The sequence below is a fragment of the Anas acuta genome, chromosome 1 (assembly GCF_963932015.1).
Source record: "Anas acuta chromosome 1, bAnaAcu1.1, whole genome shotgun sequence".
In the NCBI taxonomy this organism is placed as follows: Eukaryota; Metazoa; Chordata; class Aves; order Anseriformes; family Anatidae; genus Anas; species Anas acuta.
Window position 1 is genome coordinate 15,112,943 of NC_088979.1, and position 23,583 is coordinate 15,136,525.

At 36.7% G+C, this 23,583-nt stretch overlaps 1 protein-coding gene across 2 annotated transcripts in view; it reads left to right on the forward strand.

The window, feature by feature from the left end:
• Positions 1 to 23,583, forward strand: part of DYNC2H1 (dynein cytoplasmic 2 heavy chain 1) — a 170,378-nt gene that overhangs the window by 139,396 nt on the left and 7,399 nt on the right. For both annotated transcript variants that reach the window (XM_068670205.1, XM_068670216.1), the window contains exons 86-87: positions 14,554 to 14,663; positions 15,006 to 15,087. In XM_068670205.1, the coding sequence (XP_068526306.1) occupies positions 14,554 to 14,663; positions 15,006 to 15,087 (192 nt within the window). The remainder of the gene's footprint in view (positions 1 to 14,553; positions 14,664 to 15,005; positions 15,088 to 23,583) is intronic.

Genomic DNA, 23,583 nt, shown 5'->3' on the forward strand with positions numbered 1-23,583 from the left:
AGACTTTTACAGTAGATATTTAATTGTATTCATAAGCAGTGAATTATGTTTTTTTTTTGTTTGTTTTTTTGTTAGCAACAACAGAAAATAGTGGCGGATGAACGGATACTGACTATTATCTTTTTGATATGATTTTATGATGTCAAATATATAATACTGTTTTATTTGAAGCATTTCTTAACCAGGCTGTTTTGCTTCTCAAGCTTCTAGTCAGATCTCATCTAAATTTCTGTGTTTTTATTTTTGCTGAATTTTACCAGAGAATGTAGATTATTTCTAATTAAGCATTTAAGTTGAATAATCTTTTTCCTTAAATGTTATTCCAATTCATTTTTATGCATATTACACCAAGATTTTGATTAGCCTTAATCATTTTTTAATTAGCTTTCCTTTTTTTCCCCTGACTTTTCATTATTAATTTTATAACTGTAATTAATCATTTTTTAACTATAACTTTAGTTTTTCAGGAATTTAATAAAGAGAAATAGATGTTCTCACCATTCTGAAAATCATCTTCAGATTTATATTACAATGAAGGCCCCATTTTTTGGATTGGTTTAGTTTTATACGACCAACTCCATCATTACATTTTTCTTCATAGTTACTCATACCTTGCTCTATTTTATTCACTATAAGATAATGACTTCTACCTTCACTATTTGATACAGTTTGATTTAGTACTTCAAGAGGTAAAAGGAGACATGGAAACATGAAAGTGGTACTGAACATCTGCATCTGCTAAGGATGCAGTAAGTCTATACTTAGGGCATTAGTTAAAGGCTGCCTTGTCAAGACGTTTGCTGCCAGTGTGGAAAATAAAAGCATCTGCTTTGTTACAGAAATTGAACGGGGATGGGGAGGAACCCAAAATATAGAGCAGATGGTAGAATAGTTATAGCAGAATTTATAGAAGTGTAGAGATGTTCTGAGAGCATTATATAACAACAGGCAGAAAAATAGCAGGTGTTTCATTTTCTTAGATCTGAATTCACTCAGTAAAAGATTTTTATTTTTTATTTTTTAAAGGAAATTTTCCCATATAAACAAATGAACAAATTGGTATATACAAAATGCTAAATAGGCATATTTGCATTGTATTATTCTTTGGTGACTGAGCTGATGGAAATAGATGATTTTTAGCATTTGGAGGTTCAATATTTGGATGTTAGCTTTTCCTCTAAATTAGAGCAGAAATTTTGTGTATTGAATATTTATTCTTGTAAAATGAAGTGTTCTGAATAATTAAAACCAGCAAAGCTGACATTGAAAAAAATTCTGTTTCAGCTTGTCTGTCTACAGTGATTTATTTGTGGTCCTTATAGTTCTAGTTTCCTCATAGTGGCATCTTTAATATATTCTGTGGTTTGCCTCTCTCATGGTACGTGGTTGTAGCTCAGCAATAATATATATCAGTGTACAATGGAAATGAAGTCTATCCCAGTCTTAAGATAGCATCTTTTCATGGCTATAGATATCAGCAGAAGAGAAAAGAGAGAAGACACTCAGAAGTACAGATACTATGAGGCAAAACACAGTCCCATGCAAATGTGAGAAGAATGTCAACATTTAAAAAAAACACAAACATTTCAGGTCAACAAATTGAAACATACTTTTTGTTTCTTGAACAGCTAAATACAGAGCTTAATTTCACTTCTTCTGAAAACAAAACAAAGAAAAAAAAAAAAACACAGCAAAAAAAAAAAAGGACACAGGATTCTTCTTTCACACCCAAGGCATCTAGGCAAAGAGGTTCAATTTTCATTCACCAGTAACAGGCAGAAAATCTGTTCTTAGAAAGCTGAAAAAGTCAAGTCATTTCCATTTTCACTGAGTTAAAGAACTCAGGACCAGCCTATAAATCAGGCTTAATGCAGTAGTAGATGATATGCACATAAACTCTGAGGAATAGAATGGGGAGAAAAATAGGTTTCTTTTATATCTAGTTAAATATCTTGGTTTCTTTGAGAAGACGTTTTAAAATTTGGAGAGGCTGCTAGTGATAGCTTCCTGGAAAAGCTTAATTTGTTAGAAAAAAGTGAGATAAAGTGAGCATCAAAGGCTTTTTTGAAACACAAGGTAAATCCAAACTGACATGGGAATTCCCAGTGGAAGATGTTTTGAAATCATTATTCACTGCATTTGTTGCTGTTGGATCCATAAATTTTTCTCCAATCTTATAAAAATTCTAGGAATCTAGTACTAAATAGCTAAATTAGGATTAAAGCATATATTATTCTGTATCTTACAAATTGTCAGTTTGAATAAATATTACAGCTGTAAGCTTAAATTTACACAATGAATGAATTTGGTTAACAACATTTTGTTTTTATTGCAACACCTTACTTATCTGTCTTTCTTGTGGTGACTTGTCATCTTAGAAATTTCTATAGCACAGTTTTGCACTGTTCACAATGGTGATACATGGGCTGGTCTGCTATTATTTTTGTTCATTATATACTAGTCTTCCATTTTAGTTCAAGAGGCCCTGGTTTTCTGTGATGTGACCTACTAAAAGATATGAGGGAGGAAAAAATATATATATGGGTCTGTTTGAACAGCTGTTGCCATAACAGCAAAACAAATGTAAGAGAAGGGAAAGTAAGGGAATGCCGCTTCAAAGCAAAAAACACTCTATGGCTGAACAGTAATTCATTGCACATGAATAACATCTCTGTTAATACGTTACATTATTAGAGACTGTATCTTTGAAAAGGATTCTGAGCTGGTGCCTTGGTGTGTGGTTCAGGACATTGGAAGGGAGAGCAGAATCCTTTAAACATGTTCTGTTGTGTTGAGTTTATGTGGCAAGGGTTTGGTAGCAGGGGGGGGCCTGCAGGGATAGCCTCTGTGAGCAGAAGGAGGGCAGGAGGTGCTCCCAGACCTATCATCCTATTTACTGGCTGGTATGGCTTGAAGTTTATTAGTGGGTTCCCTCTCTGCAAACAGAAAATACACTTGCAGAAAAAATAATTAAGTTAGAGCATAAGATAGGACAGGTCAGGACAGGGTAGGATAGGATAGAATAGGATAGGATAGGATAGGACAGGACAAACTCTGGTGATCCCATTCTTTTTCATTCGTTATCCACTCTGATTGCCCCTTTTCCACATCTTTTCTCCTACCCCTAAGTATCTTGTAATAAATCCTGTACAATATCAGAACTGTTGTATTCCCCAAATTCACCTACCCTGGCACTCCATAAGTCCTATACCCCTTTAAGTATCCTGCTTAGTTTGCATAGCATTTCAGAGTTTCTTCTGATAAATTGCCTTAGTGGATTTTGCAGCAGGGACAATAGTTTAATGTCTTAATAGTTTACCTTTTAAAATCTTAGGAGTAGCTGATTCTGATGGGTTATATTGGCTGCATTCCCCACCTCATCATTGTTCCTCTCATCACTCACTAATTGAACAGCTGGTTTCCAGGTATCTATACAGTGCAGAATACTTCAGATTTAGTATTTAATATTCAAATGCAAAAACTCATAGAAATATTGTTTTAAATCCACTCATTCCATTATTTTAAATCAAAGTTCAAAATGCTGCGAAGAGTCCACTTTATTCTGGAGAATTAACATTTTCCTGTTCTTTCTCTTGACTTCTTTTCAATTGTCACAAAAACAAAAATACAACCACAGGCATTTACAACATTATCTGCTAAGAAACCGAGCCTTAATTGGTTCCCACAGCTCTCATCATGTTTCAGTAATGTATTTTTTTCATTTTGTTCAGAATTTATCAGACAGGGTTCAGCTTTAAAGGACTTTTTTTTTTTTTTTTTTTTTTTTTTTTTTCTGAATTCTATCTGCTTGGTAAAAATTGGAAATAGCACCACAATAAAAATGTAGATGTTTCCTTTCTCTCTCATGAAGTAGCCAAATTTGAAGCTCCAATAGATCCTACTGTTGTGTCGTCCTATCCCTTTTCAATCCCTGGCTCAGTTAGATTAGTAGCAGACTGTATAGAGTAGTAGTGATTTGTCCAAACTGGAGGTCTGAAGGCTGCAGTGAATTGCCTCACATACATGTAATGTAGGATGAAAGTATCAAATTATTACAGGTCAGAGGAAGTTGTCCACTGGAATAAGGTCCAGCTTCCAAGGAAGCTGAAGCGTTTTTTTATGTTCAGAGAGTTCATATCCTCACAGATCATGTATTGGTGCCTGAGGTGGAAGGGTTCCTTAATTTTTTTATTTGTTTATTTGTTTGTTTTTTTGCTCTGTGCACTAGTTGCAGGCTTTATTTTCCAGAGATATCTGAAATCACTGTTTCTTCTAATTAAACTTTTCTTGCAGACTACTTTGACTTTTTGACACTAAATCTACAAACAATGCAGTTTTAAATGGAAATATTTTTTTTGTTTGTCAATGAGCAAGGATTATCCCAAGTTTGGGAAAAAATATTGGTCTTATGCATGGGAAAACAGTTTTTAAAAAGCAGCATTGGAAAAGATATCTCAACTTGCATGCTGTTTGCTTTCATTGTGAGTCATTGAAACTCAATTGTAATGAAATGTAGACCCTCTGTTAAGTGAGACTTTCACAAGTTATGAGCTTTTCTCTGAACTTCAGCCTTAAATGTTTTGAAATGTAATCTGTTTCAATAGAATTCAACTCATGTTGATTAAGTTCTCAATTCTAAGCATGCTTTATGAGAATGGCTATTCTTTTTTCATTATTAAATACTACCTTGTAAGCAGAAGTTTGAACAGCATCCTTTATCATACCACTAAACAGTAGTTCAGCTCTCTGACTGTAGAAGATCGATTGCAAAAGGTGATCACTCATAAAAAGACTTGTGTGTTACATAAAAAAGAAAACGGCAAGTTATTGTTTCTATGCACATTCTAAGAAATTAAATGTTGTTTTTATTTTTCCTTTTTTAAATGTCTCAGTTTAAATAACCCCCTAGATTTAGTGTTTTTATTTTTTTTCCAACCTATAGGTGCAAGTTACTCTTTATATATTCCATAATTTACAAGAAACTGAGTCATATATATGTATATGATTTAAAGATGTAGTTTATATACTTTATTAAATGTAATAAAATAAACAGCATTTACTGATTTTTCTCTTTAAGATGCAAGATACATTTCCACAATACAGGAAAAAATGCGAACAGATTAAACGATAAATATAAATAAACTATATGCATTTAAACCGATAGAAATTAAAGTGTAGATTGTTCAGTTTTGAATAACTTGTTTTTCACTATATCTGCTTCCTTCATCATGGACAAAACTGAGCTGCAAAATACAAAGAAGAGAATAAAATGGATAGACTAGTCTAACAAAATATCAAACAAAAAAAATGTTAATTATAATACAAGTGGAAGAAGAAGAGGTTATTATCATTTGCATGTGAAAATGATTCTCTCTCCAATGCTGCCAAAACATTGGTAATATTAAATTCTGGCCATTAGTAAATGAGAAACCTGCAATACATGCTAATAGATCAATTTGCAGGTACATTCCCTAAATCTGCTTTTCTTTCTTCTAGGCAATTCAGTTGCAGTAACTTGTTCTTCTGATTACCACTCTATTGCCACACATATTGGGTCTACTAGTATTTAGCAATCTATTCAAAATCCTCTGTTGCTTAATTTATAATTTTGATTTCATAGTCATACATACACAGAAATATTTTTTTTACTGTAATGACAGCTTTGAAACTAAAAAGTAGTTAGATTTGTTCATGGCAGTTTGGTGAAATAAACAAAATATTTCATTTCTTAATTTGAGATTTTAATCCATCAGGATCATTGGTAACATGATATAACTACTACTCAAATAGCATTTGCATATATATATTTATATATGTATATATACATTTATCTAACATAAGCCAGTTTTCTAAGACAAACATTGCCATTCCACAAGCAAACATCATCCTTAAATAGCAGAAATGTAGCTATATGTTAACCCATCTTTCTTTTTGAAGGATATTCCATGTAAGTGAATTTGAAATGATAGCAAAGTTTCATATTGTATTCCTATAGAAATATAAAAAATGATTTAAAGTTTCAGAGCTGCCATTTGGAATTTAGCTGCTGAAATAAAAGCAGAATTTCATGGGAGTCATTTTTGTCTAAATCATTGTTTATCTGTTGTGCGTGCAGTAGTTTTACTCTAGAGAATTCATTTTCAAATGAAGCAACCGGTGCAAGTTTAGGTGTATTTAGCCACACTGTTATCATCTTTATGTTTTAAAACATGGATAAACACAAAGGCATTCCTTTGTACCTTTGCATTTTCTTTCCTGTCTTCTATTTTTTTTATTATTTTTTTTTGGTCTTAGTAGTGTTCTTCTTTGTGTGGCCTGTGTCACTGAATGTTCAGCAAGGTACATAATCGAGGAAAAAAGACAAAAGACAAAAGACAAAAGATTGAGTCAAAGGAAAAGAGTTCTTAAGTCTGATGGGAAGGTTAGAATCCCATGTTAGGCATTAAGAGATGCTTACAGGCAGGAAGGATAAAACCCTTGATGGTCTTTAGTAGGGAGTGTAGTATTCAGTCTATTCATCAGAATAATATAATTAGCAAATAATTTAGAATGTTTGCCCTTCCTGGAGGAGAATGAGTAAGAGCACATTTGCAGGCGGTAATATTTTTGTATTTTTAATTCCACATAGTCACCTCTGAACTAGGATTTATGATCCACTGAGGAATCTGTTTTCTACATCTAGGCTTGAGTTTCAAAATTCCCATCAGGTCTGTAGCATTGTATATGATTTTCCTTATAGGGACAATGTATTTTATTGCAGGCCCTCTGTAATTACCATTTTCAACACCATGTCTAATATTTCATGATCCTGTATGATAAATTTAATCAACTGAAATTATCCACATAGTTGGTAAAATGCAGTAAATAATTCAAAATTAAAACAAATACTGTTCGTTATTCAGATATGTAACTTATCAAGCTAGAAAAAAAAAAAAGATTTATTCGGTTATGTGTATTTGTGTATTTCATTCTCATCAGACTGAGAAAGTAAAAATTGATGGTTTGAATATATTAACAGAAGAACCCATCAAGTAAAACATATTAGAATAATAGAAATAGAATTATGTATTGCTTATTAGCCATACATTTATTAAAAATATGCATCATCCTTGATATCATGATATCATAGAAATGCAAAATTCTTAAGGAACCTGTTAAAGGTCAAGGACAGTTATTAGTTTTTCCTATTCTACACTTTTGAAACCACATCTGAAGAATTTGACCAGTTTTTGGCTGTTCAGTATATAAAAAGAAATGTTGTTGTCCTTGGAAATATATGGAACTAGAGTAGACATTGCCCTGAGCAATCTACTGTGACATTGAAGTTGGCCCTGCTTTGAGCAGGGGTTTGATCTGATGACTTTCAGCAGCCCCTTCCAACTTAAATTCTGATGCAATTTTAAAATTTAGAACCTCTCCACTATGCCTTTTAAGAGATCTTACGCACTTCATTTAAAAATTATTTTTAACTGCAACACCAACAAATCTTGCACAAGGTACTGTTTTTTTTTGTTGTTGTTGTTTTTTTTTCAGTACTGTGATGTGATCTGTTTTTGAAGGGGTAATCTAATCAGTGCCTCAAAGAAGATTGTCTAATGAATCAGCTAAGTTCTTAATTCTGTCAAATCTGTTCTAAGGAATATACACTTGATTTGTACCACTTCAATATTGCATGTCTCTCATAAATGTTAAATATTCAATAGTGGTATAGCTAGTTATATGCCCTGAAAATTTAAAATTTCTCACGTATTGCTTAGACATACATAGTGGCACTTAGTAAGATCAGCCATGATAAAATGGACAGAATTTGCAGAAAGGGAAACTCTGGTTAAGCATTTGAAAGAAAGAAGTTGTGGTGAGGGTGGTCAGACACTGGAACAGGTAAGCCAGAGAAGATAGCAGAATTTCTGTCATTGGAGATATTTAAAATATCACTGATAAAGCCTGTGAGCAGCCCAGTCCTTCTTTCAGGGTGGGTAGTTGGACCAGAAAATTACTGGGGTCTTCCAACTCTAATTATTCTTGATTCTGTGATAATGTAAAAAAATATAAAAATCTTAATCACTGTGTTTACACAAAGTTATTTTTGGTTAAACCGATGTCTTGATAGTCTGAGCAGGAATCCCAGGTTGCAGAGCTCTGCTCAGTGGAGTGTGGGCAGCATTAACATGAGCTGACGTGGTGCATCGCAGGACGCAGTGTCACAACATGACTGTGCTACCACGTGGTTCCTTTCTTAACACTAGAGCTGCATCTGACACAGCTTCTGTTCTGTGATCTCCTTTTCTTTGTAGAAAAATATATTTCTTTGTTTGCTTTTACACTGTTGTGTGTTTTGGGGTATGCACCCCACACAGTTAAACAATTTCTGATTAGGTTGCTTTAGTATGTCTGATAATCCTACTGTACATACATGAGAGTATGGTCAGGCTTAATAGTTACTAATACAGAAGAGTTCCATTACACAGGCATGGTTAAGAGATTTTATTTGAATTTAATTTTGGCAGCCTCCAGAGAGGGTGTTAACAAAACAAATGACTCTGGTAAACACATAGAAAAAAAATCCAAGGGAACGATGACTGCAGCCCAAGGAGTCGTTATTTCTGAAGAGGAACAAGGACTGTGAGGGACATGCTTAATGGAGAATCTGTATCTCATGAGATGTTCACCAGAGAAAATGAACTGGAGCAAAGGAAGCATCTCTCTGTTGGCTCTCTTTATCATAACATAGCCTTTAAGGTGGTACTATAAAAGTTACTGCTGTGCATCCCATCACTGACAGTGCCAAGTACACGGAGTATTCTGTACAGCCATGCTATTACCATCAAAACTGTATACACTTCAGCATCCCTACTCCAGAGCTCTGCAAGGGAATTAAGACTCACCTTGTGGTCTTGCACTATGGTAGGCAGACTTGTCTGTTATCTGCAAATAAACGTTATGTGTGACCGTCTCCTGTGTCCTGCAACTTCTTATCAGTGAAGATAAGAAGTAGGACCATAGTCTGTGTTTAGTGATCATGTAGGACATAGCTGCCAGTAGGTATTTTGGGCATATGTTGATCATCAACTTGTTAGAATGATGTCCCGGCCCTTATGCAGGGCAATCATTTTGGTATTCCTTTTTTATGTAGGAATCTGCAACTTGCTGGAAAGTTAAGTTCCTGTTTTGATAAAAATTAATTAATACAGTAACTAGAATGAGTTTGCCTTTGCTAATGTTTCCCTCAGCCATGCCTTGGTGCACATCTGCTTCTGGCACATTGTTAGCTCGCATGTTGATGCTAATGGACTCAGAAATTTTATGCTCTACACTGTGCTGCTGTGTTAGCATTCAGACTCCCTGAACAAACATGGAGCTTCTGAGGCATGTCAAACTGAAATGAAGAAATAATATTTAAAGCAAAACAGCAATTTTGGTCGGTATGCTCCAAAATAGCATATTGAAATCCAAAACCAAAATAAATTAAGTCTCCAAACTAAATTCCATTGTGATTTACCATTCAAAATGTAGTGTGTGCCAACACCTTAACATATACCTGAAATTCTGCAGCGTTCATGTGTTCAATTAATAAAGAATAATTACAACAGCTCAAGGATTTCACACACAAAAAAATTACCTCAAGGGGACAAATTGTATGCCACTTACTCAAGAGTTACTCAACATCGTTTGCTGTCAAACTAATCCATAGTGCTGCATTTTTTCCCTAGTAACTTTGAATCTAAAACTTTCCCTCTAAAGCTAGCGGAAAAACAGAATTGTACTATATGCAGTTCCTGGCTAATACTGAATACAATTTTCTGCTTAGGCACAAAAAATGAAATCACTTCTGTAGTGATTTATATTATTTTCTCTTTCCAAATAAAAAAAAAAAAATCTCTTCTGGGATCACAGCAAGGGAAAAATAGTGTGGAAGAGAATATAATCAGAATGAATTAAAACAGGTGAAGGAGAAGTACTTGATTCATTGTTGAGGAGTACTGTGATGAGCCTAAAATTGCATAAACGATAATGTGAAAATCCATCAGCCTCTTTATTCCTTCCAGTGCTCAGTAAGGAGTGCTCAGTTTGCTTTGGGATTATAGAAGATAAGGAAGACTTCTTCCTGAAAATGGAATAGATATTGGATGTCAAGTTACGTGAAAAAAATAGTATTTGAACCACCTGAGACTGTGCATACAGATTTATTGTGGCAAAATAAATAAATAAATAAATTCCTTTTATTATACAAAACAGAAACTCACCTTAACTGAAATATTGAAACATTCTGATACGAATTGCTTTGCAAAGCTTTTTGGGTACTGTTGATAAACTTTGATACTATATTTCTAATCATCGTATCCTATATTAATCTGTTGTGGACAGCTCAAACTTAAATTCTCACTTAATGTAACAGTAACATTTCGAGAAACATTTGGGAAATATTAAAATAGTGTTAATTTAACAGTTAAAAAGAAGAGTGTATTATAGATTTTTTTTGCATGTGCATGTGATATAAATGCTTTTGGTGTTAGGATCTTCAGACTTCTAGACCACATTACTGGAATACAGGAAATTATTGATATAATGGGAATTTACTTTTAAAAATAACTTATATACCATTCCCAAGACAGACTCGGGATTCATTTAATTTAGTTTCATAGCTAAATGCTGTTTATCAATAGTGCTTTGATTTCAGCTTTCATATGCGTTTTCCCAGACTTTATTAACTGTCAGATATAACACAGTGAACAAAAGCTGTATTGTTAATTCATATGGTGAATACTGTGTTCAGTGAATTTAGATCTCGGCTATTAACTGCTCTGAAGATGAAAACTAAATCCTCAGTTGCAGCAAACCCGCTATAGACCATACTATGGGCAGTGGGAGGGAGGAGGCAGTTGGGAGATCATGGCCTGAACCATAAAGGGGTGATTAGCTAAATTTTACACCACGTTGGCGCTGATGATAGTGTTGTTGTAATCCAGCTGGCAAGTGACAAATGCATTATTTTGGCCTACCTGGCATGAAAAGCAAGGTTTTCTGCTGAAGTGGTGATAGAAGAAGGCACCTCAGACTGAAATGGTACATGGCCATCCAAGATCAATAAGAAGTCAATCTGACAAATGAAGACAATGTGTATTTTTGTTGCAGTGGGGGTAGGAGAGGGAAATTAAGATATAGCTAAATAGTTAAGGAGTTCTCCTTTTCAAGAAACTTTACTTCAGTCTTTCCACAGCTCAGCCTAAGCTTCCTCCCCTTCAAAACCTGATCATTTTTATTGCATTTAACACTCTTTTTGACTGGTATAGAGTTATATTCTTTCTATTAGCTAGTTCGCTGCTCTGTTTTAGATTTCTTATTAAAATAGTGGTGACAACACACCAATGGTTTAGTTGTTGCTGAGCAGTGCTTACATGAGTCAAGAACCTTTTTGCTTCTTCTGCTGCTCTGCCAGTGAGTAGATGGGAGGAGACACAGCGAGGACAGCAGACCCATACTGACCAAAGGGATGTCCCATACCATATGGCATTGTGCTCAGCAATAACAGCTGGAGGAAAGGAGGAAGATGGCATGGTCAGATTTATGGTGTTTGTCTTCAGAAGTAACTATTAAGTGTAGTGAGCCCTGCTTTCCTGGAAACTGCTGAACAACTGCCTGCCAATGACAAGTAGTGGATGAATTCGTTACCTTACACTGCCTGCACATGCAGCTTTTGCTCTACCTATTAAAAGTGCCTTTATCTCAACTCATGAGTTTTTTCCCTTATACCCTCCTCATTCTCTTCCTCATCCCACTGGGGGGGAGGGAGAAAGTGGCTTTGTGGTGCTGAGATGCCTATGGGAGTTAACCCACAACACATTTAAATCTTAAATATTTAAATATTTGTCTTAAATATTTATTAAACAATGTGAATGAGTTATGTCTTCTGCTTTATGTAGACCATTTCAAGTAGCAATTATAGACTTTGCTTTTGTGATCTAATGAGAGTTTTTGCTATTGTGAGTTTCCTAGTGCTACTTAATTATATGAGTTCAGAATTAATATCTCCCATACTGGTCTTTTAATTGGATGGAACATAGGCACGTATGTTCCTGATGGTGTTTCTCTTTAGCAATTACATTAAAAGTTTATTTGATGACAGCAGTAGAATGATTATATTAAATACAAGTTGAAATAGTTGTGTCTACTTGTATTATACAAAACAATTTACAAAATATGCCCTAACCTGATAGCAGATTTACTGCTATACAATAAAAGAGATTGTTGTTATAAAAACTCACTGAAAAATCAGGCAGATGAACCATTAACTGTGTACATTTAGCTAATGAAAATGGAAAGCAAGAATCTCCTAACTGATTCATAATCATTTGAGTTGAAGGCTCATAAGCTGTGATGTGATAGATAAAAAGGTCACCAATTAAGTTTTTGTGCATGGTGGAAAAATTATGGAGATGTGTTTGACATAGTGACAAAAAAAACAACTCACCACCACCACCAAAAACAACAAAGCCCACAACACAATGCTTGTGTGATATTCACTTGTATTTTGGATGATTTTTTCAGTCTGAGGTGCTTCTATTAAATTAGGTTATCAGCAGTTCAAAGAGTATAGTAAAGTAGTTTTCAAATGAGACATGAATGCGTGGTAGGTGCTTTGTGTAATGAGAGCATAGCCTCACTAATATGCAGTAACTAGAGTAGTTTCATAATCTTCTAGTAACTGATAATTTAGAGAAGAGCGTTTTATCTTTCTCTGTTCAGTGATAGCACATGGAAACTTAGTATCTGAGTATTTTTTGCCTTAGTATGAAGTGTTAACCTGTGCAGAAGCATATGACTTGCTGGAACTCAGGGAGGCAACTTAATGTTTATCCTACAGTACCACAGTTATACCATGCTGTATACTCTGTAAAGAAATTGTACCAAGCATATACAATACATGTATATGACTCAAAACTTTCAAAACATCAGATTTTGGGTGTGGACTGTTATGTAACCACTTGTGGTTACATACCACTTGTGTACATAAATAACTGGTCTGAACAAATTCTTTAGTCTGAGATTGTTAGTGTTTAGAGGATTAAACTTTAAAAAAAAATAAAAAAAAAATAGAGAATAAGAGTGCCAAATGTGAGAAAACAGTAGGTAGTGATAATTTTTTTCAAGTTGAAAACCAAATCCAGGTATTTTAAAGTAAATGAAAATTAATAAATAAAATTTAATGATTTGACTATATACATTGGTAATTTTTTTAGAGCTTACTGTTTGCATATTTACAGGAGTGGGAAAATAACATGTCCTTAGTGCAAACACAAACAACCATTGGAATTTTCTTCACAAGACAGTAAAGCACATAGTCCTCCCTGATGAAAAGTTACCTGTTTATGTATACTGAGCTATTTGAGTTTTTTTTTGGTTGAGGTTCCTTCCCATCCTCCTAGCTTTCTGGATTTGGGAAAGAATTTCATATAGACTGTTTAAAATGGGAGTAGATCTTCCACATCTCACCTGGTCTACAAGAAGGCTGCGAAACAGACTTTGGCAAACTTTGCTTCTTTAGTTTGGAAGACGGTGGATTGTTACAAGACTTATAGAAACAGAGTGCATCCTTGACAAAGTGATAGAAAATGTGGGAGTTAGCAGTTGAGGTTTCATTTATTAATACACATGGTTTATCGAGATTGCAAAGTAAGGTACAATGTGTGTGTCTTCTTCTCTCAATGGCACAAAAGGTAATGTTGTTGATGGGAAGTTTCAGGCTTGCTGTTTGTAGTGACAGGCTACATAGCTGTGTGAAAAAGTAGGCTGGGGCAACATGTTTGGTAAGGATAAATGATACTAGTTATTCCCTCCACTCCTGTTATTTTCATTTACAACCAGCTGTAAAAGAGGTCAGTTTTTACCTTATCAGAAATTCTGTGAATTCATGTCTTCAACTAGTACATCTGAAACATCCTTTGAAAGTTCACCCACTAAAAATGACAGTGTCAGCTCAATACTGTGAGATTTCAAAAAAAATTGTTGGCTATTACTTACAAAAACTTTTGCTGCAGATTGAAAACTAAGTGCTTCTTGAATTTAATATGCAGTTTACACAAAAGAGAAGGACAGTCTTAAAGCATGCTTGAAAGGAACTCAATTATTTGTCTGAACTCATTAAAGCAAAGACGGTAATGATAACCATTTTTATGGAAAACATGAACTTGCTTTTTAGTAAAGGTGAAATAGCATTTCAACAGACTATTAGGAACTTGGTAAAAGTTTCATCATACAAAGTAAGCTGCAGTGCACAAAGAATGGAAAAGAAGCTTATTTATTTAGAATAGGTGAGTCACATTGCACATTACACAACTGCTAGCTTTCTTTCAAATTGTGTTAATTTTCTGTTTGCCAGTTTGAAGTAATGGAAATCAATATTCATCTTTGACATTACAGTATATTTACATAATAATTTGTCATTAATCATACCATTCGACAAATCCACATCAACTCAAAATGATGAAAAATCAGGCAATAACTTCAAGATTAATTTTTCCTTTTTTTTTTTTTTTTTTTCTTTTTCTCTTTTAGAACTGGGTAGAAAAATCAGAGAGACAGAAACTACTGTCAGATACCCTTGACCTTTCAGAGCTATTTCATCCAGACACATTTCTCAATGCCTTACGCCAGGAGACTGCAAGGTGAGGGAAAAATAATCTACCTACTTATGTGTACAAATGTGCCATTACTCCACATCATGAGGATGGTTACCTTATTTTCAGGACACATACCCAACAAATCATGTCAATTACTGTCATTAGTCATCTCTATTTTATCACTTGCACTGAAGTAGAATAGTTAAGAGTTTCTTGTTTAAGTGCTTATTATTATTATTATTTTTAAATAGATAAAATTCATAATTTATTTTTCTTCAGAGTAATCCATGATATGGTACACACTGAAAATACATTGGTTTTGTTTTGTATTTTATTTTCTGTGGTTATATGTCTCTAAGATTTACTGTATATGTGTTTCCCTTGCAGAGTAATGAGCTGTTCAGTAGACAGTCTTAAATTTACAGCATCATGGAAAGGGCGAATACAGGAAGGCAAACTCCAAGTGAAGGTATTGTGTTTAGCAGTATTTATCTTTTTCATTTGCTCCTAAATGTTTTGCATATAATAATAATTTAAAAAAAAAAAAGATTATTAGAGGTATTGTATTACTGAGATATTTTATTAGTAGTCCAAGTTGTAGTCGTAGTCCTAGTCCAAGTCATCTGTCTATAAACTTTCTGGAAGAGTGAACTATAAATATATAGCGATATAGTGGTGTATCAGGAATACAAAGGCTTGTTAATTGTAGACAGCTACAAAAATGGTAGTACAAAAATTCTGTAGTAAATTCTGCAGAGAAGAAAGGGGGTTATATTTTTATCCCTCCTTAGTCAGATTGCTTATTTAAAATTTCAGAATCAAAATTATTCTTGCTCCATTATCTTCACCGGCCTCTTATATAAAATTGAAGGTGATACTACATTAGCTAATATCTGTTGTCCGGAAAGTAGTTAAAAGAGTTGTGGCACATAGCAACGGGAAATACATATAGAAGTTTAAGTCAAAGGCCATGTCTCAGCAACTCTTGAATCACTGAAATGAGACTTTTCAGGAAGTAAACAGAACAAAGTGAACTATGATATGACTAGCTTTAGATATGACAAAGTTCCAACGATTTGTTAATGAACACTTAAGGCTACAGCCAGCAGCTATAAAGTCACTACTGATTGCATAGACAGCAAGGTACAGATGAATCCTCAAATGATTAGTTTAGCTTCTTAGCATTTCAGATGTCACTGTCATTTTGGCTAAATCCAAATCTCTTTGCACCTGTTTTATGCTTAAATTTGTAGGGAATTTTGAGTATTGATTCCAGTGGATATGTTGGGCCCATGATAATACCGCTCAAAGAGATATGTTCAGCACAGAATCATAGAATCAATCACAGAATGGTTTGGGCTGGAAGAGACCTTAAAGATCATTCAGTTCCAACCCTCCTGCCATGGGCAGGGACACCTCCCACCAGACCAGGTTGCTCAAAGCCCCATCCAGCCTGGCCTTGAACACCTCCACAGATGGGGCATCCACAGCTTCTCTGGGCAACCTATGCTGGTGCCTCACCACCCTCCAAGTCAAGAATTTCTTTTTATATCTAATATAAATTTACCCTCTTTTAGTTTAAAACCATCACTCCTTGTCCTATCACTGCACTCCCTGACAAAGAGTCCCTCCCCAGCTTTGGTGTAGGCCCCTTTTAGCTACTGGAAGGCTGCTGTAAGGTCTTCCTGGAGCTTTCTCTTCTCCAGGCTGAACAACCCCGACTCCCTCAGCCTGTCTTCATAGGGGAGGTTCTCCAGCCCCATGATCATCTTCATGATCCTCCTCTGGATTTGTTTTAATACATCCATGTCCTTCTTCTTCTGGAGGTCCCAGAGCTGAATGATGTACTCCAGGTGGGGCCTCACGAGAGCAGACTAGAGGGGGAGAAGCAAGTCCCTTGACCTGATGGCCATGCTTCCTTTGATGCAGCCCAGGATACAGTTGGCTTTCGGGCTGCCATTATACATTACTGGCTCACATAGTGCTTTTCATGAACCACAACCCCAGGTCCTTCTCCTCAGAAATGCTCTCAGTCCATTCTCCACCCAGCCTGTATTTGTGCTTGGGATTGCCCTGACAGATGCAGGACCTTGCACTTGGCCTTGTTGAACTCATGCCTCTCAAGCCTGTCCAGGTTCCTCTGGATGGCATCCCTTCCCTCCAGCATGTCGACAGCACCACACAGTTTGGTGTTATCAGCAAACTTGCGGAGGGTGCACTCGATCCCATTGTCCATGTCACCAACAAAAATGTTAAACAGCACCAGTCACAATACTGACCCCTGAGAAACCCCACTTGTTGGTGAACTGATGTTCACTTGGACACTGAGACCACAACTCTTTGAGTGCAACCATCCAGCCAATTCTTTACCCACCAAGTGATCCATCCATCAAATCCATGTCTTTTCAACACAGAGACAAGGATATTGTGGGGGACAGTGTCAAATGCTTTGCACAAGTCCAGGTAAATGATGTCCATTGCTCTTCCTCTATCCACGAATGCTGTAACCCCATTGTAGAAGTCCTCCAGATTTGCTCCACACAATATGCACGACAAAAATAAAAGAAACACAAAAGCTACAGCTGCATTCTTTTCAGAAAGATGAGTGAATAATGCAGGACTCTCATCTTGTGACTATGTACTGATGTACTGCTACAGCAGAGTTCTGTGGGATTAGGAGAGAGAAAGCAAGTGGCAGGACTCCTTGTCTAGTCTGATAACGCAGGCAGATGCAAGACTGTGGGAGATATCAGAGTTCTCAGTCAGCTGCTGACACTATACAGAATTATTAATACAAAATGCATGAGAATTTCATGTTTCTAAAATATTAAGGGATTGTACATCCAGCAAAGATAACTGTAATTATCTAATCTGTCCTTTATCCAGTACAGTCTTTTCAACATTTTCAAATTATTTCCTGTTGACACTGGGAAATATCACTTAGAAAATGAATCATTGCTTTAGTAATAATAATGGTTGTTTACCTCATTTAATGAGAATCAAACAGGCACCTACAACTTGTGGATAAATAAATCAAGAGACTTTCAGGGTACTCTATCTCCCTATAAGTCTGACAGCCTTCCAATCACATGTTTTGCAGTTCCACATTCACCCAAGACTTCTAAGTCCATAGAAGTGAGCAAAAATTGAATTTTGTTTTTCAGACCATTTATTCTAGGTTAATTTACAACTGCAGATCCCAGAAGCTTGGACTTTTTCAAAATCATCCTTCCACCTTTGACAAATGTCAGAAGTCAATGTCAACAACATTCATATCTAGGTTTATTGAAGGTTATCATTTTTTTAATGTGTAAATTTATATGGCACTTTTTTAGAAATACTAGTAAAGTAAGAATCCTGTCAGTGTTGCTTGTTCTGAGTATTTTCCTTTCCCCAGTAAGAGCTATGTTCATTGAATCTGTACTATTATGTATTCACCAATATCTTCACTGCTACATTGAATCTTTGATGTACAAAAGGGTGTTGGGACCCTTTGCCATGCTGAACATTCCTTTCCATGAATCTTTTCTCACATGGACGTGAAAAACTGGGAACAAACTTTTGCATTAGTAAAGCTAAATTCTAAGCATCTTATTTATTTAAAATGTGCTGTAATGAAGGCAGAAGAATGTCAGTGATACAGAAAAATCATCCTCTGAAACGTGTCTCCTTTGCTAAGGATCCTCTGAATTACACATTAAGCTTGGTTCACATAAGCAATATGAATTTTAATCCTTCTAAAATTAGTGTTGTTTATACAGTTTCAAGATTTCAGGCTAATCTTACAGAATGGGAAGCTCTATTTTGGAACATGGACTCAAAAAGTACAATTCAGACAGCAGAATACATCAGTCCTTGAACACATGCTGTAGTGTGGTAGCTGGGGCCCTATTATATCCCATCCATTTAGATGCTTAAATCAGAAATTTTAATTTATCAGCTGTATTTTGTCAAGGAAAGGACGTGTACCAATTCAGGTCTTAGAGTAGCTAAACCACTTTCATGAAATAACCATCTTTCTCCTCCGACAGGAGAAAGAATGCAATTGTGGTGGTCCTGCCACAGTAATTTTGGTCATTTGCCTGAAATTAATTTTTTTTTTTTTTTTAAGTCCCTGCCACATTTTGGAAGTTTAAGTAAACAGGTATCAAGGAGACATAGGGTTTAGGAAAGAGCTATTTTAAGACTTTCCAGACTTAAGCTTATACATTGTTGTTATTAGAAGCACAATTTAGCTACTTTAATAAAGATTATATCACTGTATAAAAGCAACAGTGCTGATTAAGATGATCTCTTCTAGTACACAGGTCTTTAATGTAGTAAGAAAAGGTGTAACAAAATAGCAGGAATGGTTTTTCAGGAAATTCCAACTAGAATAAATGTACAGTTTTTTACAGAGCGCAATTCACCAATACAAACATTTACATAGGACTCAAATAGAATAAAACGTGCAATCACAACAGGATGTTTTGTCCTGTGAAAGCAAGGTGGAAAGTGTTAGCAAAAAGTGGTGTCTACTTTTGCTAGCTTAGGCTATGTATGGTCTAGTTAAATACATGTGATCCTCAATGGATCCCCAAAATGGGCCACAAATTTGACACTGTGTATCTCAGCCATACACTTTACTGTTATTCCCTCATTTGATAGCCTTCTTACCACAGACAGGACTGCTAAGAATTTTATCCCATTTAGAAAATTCAGTTAATAAGCAAAAGAAAATCTGTTTCCATTTTGGCTCCGTGCAGAATATAAAAAATAAATGCAAAATGTTTCCTGGCATCCTATAGTGTATGCATCTATAAATGTAAATAGTTAATAGTGTATGGACATAGACATACTTTCATGTCTGCATAGAAAAATGTTTTTTGTTACCTTTGGGAATTTTCCTCTCATTCTGATTTACCATTTCAGTTCAGAACCTGCCTGATTATACAGCTGTCTGTCTGTAAGATAAACGCAGATATACCCAATCCTGCTGTTTTTCTTCCTCTTGGTACCTGTCAGATGTTCAGATGATACTATTGAAGTAGTATGAACTCGAATTTGTTTCTCTTTCTTAAGTCATTCTATTATATGAAAATATAAACCAGGAAGGCTGGTTAATACTCAAGGATCCCCTCCTCCAAACTCAGGAGTGATGTGTCCCAGCAAAGAGGAAGTTGGTGTGGTGGTTTTACTGTGCTGGGCAGCTAAACACCACAACCACTCTCTCACTCCCCCTCCTTTAGATGAGGAGGGGGAGAAGTAAAGCAAAGAACAACTCACGGGTTGAGATAAGGATAATTTAATTAAATGGAAATAATAATAATAATTAAAGAAAGATTATTATGAACTAAACAATTTAACTAAAGGGAAAAAAAGGGAAAGGAGAAAAGGGAGGGGGAAAGGGAAAAAAAGAAAAAAGGGAGGAAAATAAACAAATAAAACAAATAAAACAAATGAAGGCTATGTGGAAGTGCAGAGGAAAGAAATTACTCTCTACTTCCCACAAATGAGCGATGATTGACCACGTCCTTGAAGCAGGGCCTCAACGCACATAGCTGGCGTTTGGGAGGAGGACCAACGTTTTCACGAGAGCCCACCCCTCCCCTCTTCTTCCTGTTTCCACCTTTTATTGCTGAGTGTGACATCATATGGTATTGAATATCCCTTTGGTTGGTTTAGGTCAGCTGCCCTGGTGATGTTTCTATTCTCACTTTTTGCCCACCCCCTAGGAGGTTTAGAGAGAGGCCCAATGCTGTGCCAGCACTGCTCAGCAGCAGACACAACACTGGTGTGATAACACTGCTGTTCCAGCTACAAGTACAGAGTATGGCACTGTATGGGCTGCTGCAGGGAAAGTTAACATTCCAGCCAGACCTAGTACAGTTGGGCAAAAATACCAGGAGACCTGCATGGATGAACAAGGAGCTCCTGACCAAGCTTAAACTGAAAAAGAAGGCCTGTAGACAGTGGAAGCATGGACAGATAGCCTGGGATGGATACAGAGACAATGCCCAAGTAGCCAGGAATCAGGTTAGGAAAGCCAAAGCCCCTTTAGAGTTGAATTTGGCCAGGAACATCAAGGGCAATAAGAAAGTGTTCTATAGGTACATTGGTGATAAAAGGAAGACTGAGGAAATTGTGCGCCCTCCCTGGAAGGAAATGGGAGACCTGGTCACCTGAGACATAGAGAAGGCTGAGGTAATTAATGACTATTTTGCTTCAGTCTTCACTGGCTAGAGCTCCAGCCACATGGCATGGACCCCAGAAGGCAAAGGCAGGGACTGGAAGAATGATGAACCACCCAGAGTAGAAGGTCAGGCTCAAAACATGCTAAGGAACCTGAAGGTGCACAAGTTGACAGGACCTCATTAGACACCTCTGTGGGTCCTAAAGGAACTGGTGGGTGTAGTTGTCAATTCACCGTCCATGATATATGAGAAGTCATGGCAGTCTGGTGAAGTTCCTGCTGTCTGGAAATGGGGACCCCCCCCCTTTTTAAAAAGGGAAAAAAGGAAGACACAGGGAACTACAGGCTTTTATTGTCTTCAATTATAAAAATTTTTGTGGCCTGAAATTTGTCTTGATAAGGAAAAGAAGGTGGAAATCTCACTATGATCTGTTGTATTGGGCTTTCATGGCAAGGTTTTGGTAGCAGGTTGGCTGCAGAGGTGGCCTCTGTGAGCAGAGCCCAGCAGCTGCTCCATGTCAGATCAGAGCCAGCTCCAGATGGCTCCAAAAGGGACCTGACACTGGCCAGAGCAGAGCCATGAGCAACACTGGATGGGCCTCTGGGAGAGCAGATAGAAGGAAGGGGAAGTCTGCTGTGCTACAGCAGCTGGGAGAGAGGGGTGAGAGCTGAGAGCAGCAGCCCTGCAGCCCCCAAGGGGAGTGCAGCAGGAGGGCAGGAGGTGCTCCAGGCACAAGGCAGCACAAGTTCCCCTGCGGCCCGTGGAGAGGCCCCTGGTGGAGCAGGCTGTCCCCCTGCAGCCCATGGGTCCCACATGGAGCAGATCTCCACGCTGCAGCCCCCCCATGGGTGGAGGAGCCCCCGGTGGAGCAGGTGGATGTGGCCTGGAGGAGGCTGCGGCCCATGGAGAGCCCCCGCAGGAGCAGGCCCCGGGCCGGAGCTGCAGCCCATGGAGAGGAGCCCACGCAGGAGCAGGGGGTCTGGGGGGAGCTGCCGCTCACCCGTGGGGGACCCGTGCTGGAGCAGTTTGGGACTGGGGGATGGACCCTGTGGTACAGAACCATGTGGGAGCAGTTCTTGAAGAGCTGCAGCCTGTGGGCAGCCCCCGCAGGCTCAGTTCAGGAAGGACGGCATCCATGGGAGGGACCCCATGGGGAGCAGGGGCGGAGAGAGACCGTGAGGGAATGGTGGGGACGAAGCGCCAGGGACTGACCGCAGCCCTATTGCCCATTCTCCTGTGCTACCTGGGGGGAGGAGGTAGAAAAGGATGGATGGAGGAAAGGTGTTTTTAGTTTGCTTTTAGTTTCTAACTGCTCTAGTAATCTGACAGACTAATATATCAAACCTGATATTAATGTATCGGTATTAATTTAGATGATAGTTTAGAGGTATGATGCAGAGTAGATCCCTCCTAGTAGGATGTGCTGAATATTTTATTTAGAATCATCTGCATGAAATTACACCTTCTTTAACATCACTTATGGTTACTTTAACAAAAGGTACTGAGAATGTGTATCTGTTCCAGTATAATTGATGTGCAAATACCTCTTTTATTTTCTGTGTGCACTGATTGCTCTATCGTACAAAAGCAGGTATTCATTCTTTTTGATACTAGAATCTCATTTTCTGTCATTGTGAAAAAAAATGAAAGAAAAAAGACACATGATAAAAGACTTTCTGGGTAGTAAATGCTAGGAGCTCGGATATGGATTAATATAAATAATGAAAAACAAAAATGCGTTGTGAGAATACCATATTCAAATACATAACATCAGCATTAATATCAAAGCTGTGCTCTTAGCAATTGTCAGAAATACTATTACAGGGCTTCCTGAGAGGTCTTTTTTTACAGTATACCTCCATCTGGAATATCAGGAAATTCATGATACAAGCCTGGAGAGGTAATGGACTAAAAATATGACTTCCTGAACTCTGCAGTAGTCTGTATAATTTCATGGGAATTTGCGGCATTAAATATTAAGGAAAAAAATAATTGTGTGGAATTTGAAGTTTTTGAAACTTTGTATCAGCACACTTTCTACAAATGTATTTTAAAGAATTATCTGTTTCATGTAACAGCCTGATTCAAAACTAAACTAGCACTAATAGTTGCAAATGCCAATTACGTTATCTTTTTGAGAATTAAAACTTTTAAAATCATGGTCAACTCTAAGCCATTGCTCCAAACTGGACTGCAAAAATACTACACATGCTAATTGTAGATACTGCGAAATCCAGGTACTTCATAGTAGTTGTAGTTTCTCTGCACCATTTATCATAGAAAAGGGAACGTGGCTATGGGTGTACTCAGCCAACCGGTATCTGAAAATGCATTGTTCCAGTATTTTTTCTTTCCGATAGCTTTTAATATTGAATCAAAGTCAAAGTTTTGGTCTTCAGCTTCAAAGGAGTTTCTATGATTGGTTGAAACTTTCCAAGAGATCAAGCAATGTTATTTTACATAACTACAATGTCAAAGGAACTGCCAATATCAAGAGAAGAAATGTGTGTGCTACAGAAAGAGATTTTTCAATAGGCGACCCAATTCTACAGAAATTTCTTTTAGAGATGTTCAGGATGACCAGACCTTTGAACACACTAACAATAAATTGTAAAACCTCTTCATCAGACCATTCTTCCCTCAATAACTGCCAAACACACATATTTATCAAACTAACGTCCATGACCAAACTTCCTGCAGAATGCATGAAGGACAGAAAGAAAAAACATGAGAGATGAATCTTTCTAATACTTTTATGATAGGGATAAATAAGTGCTTTGAAAGCAGTCAAT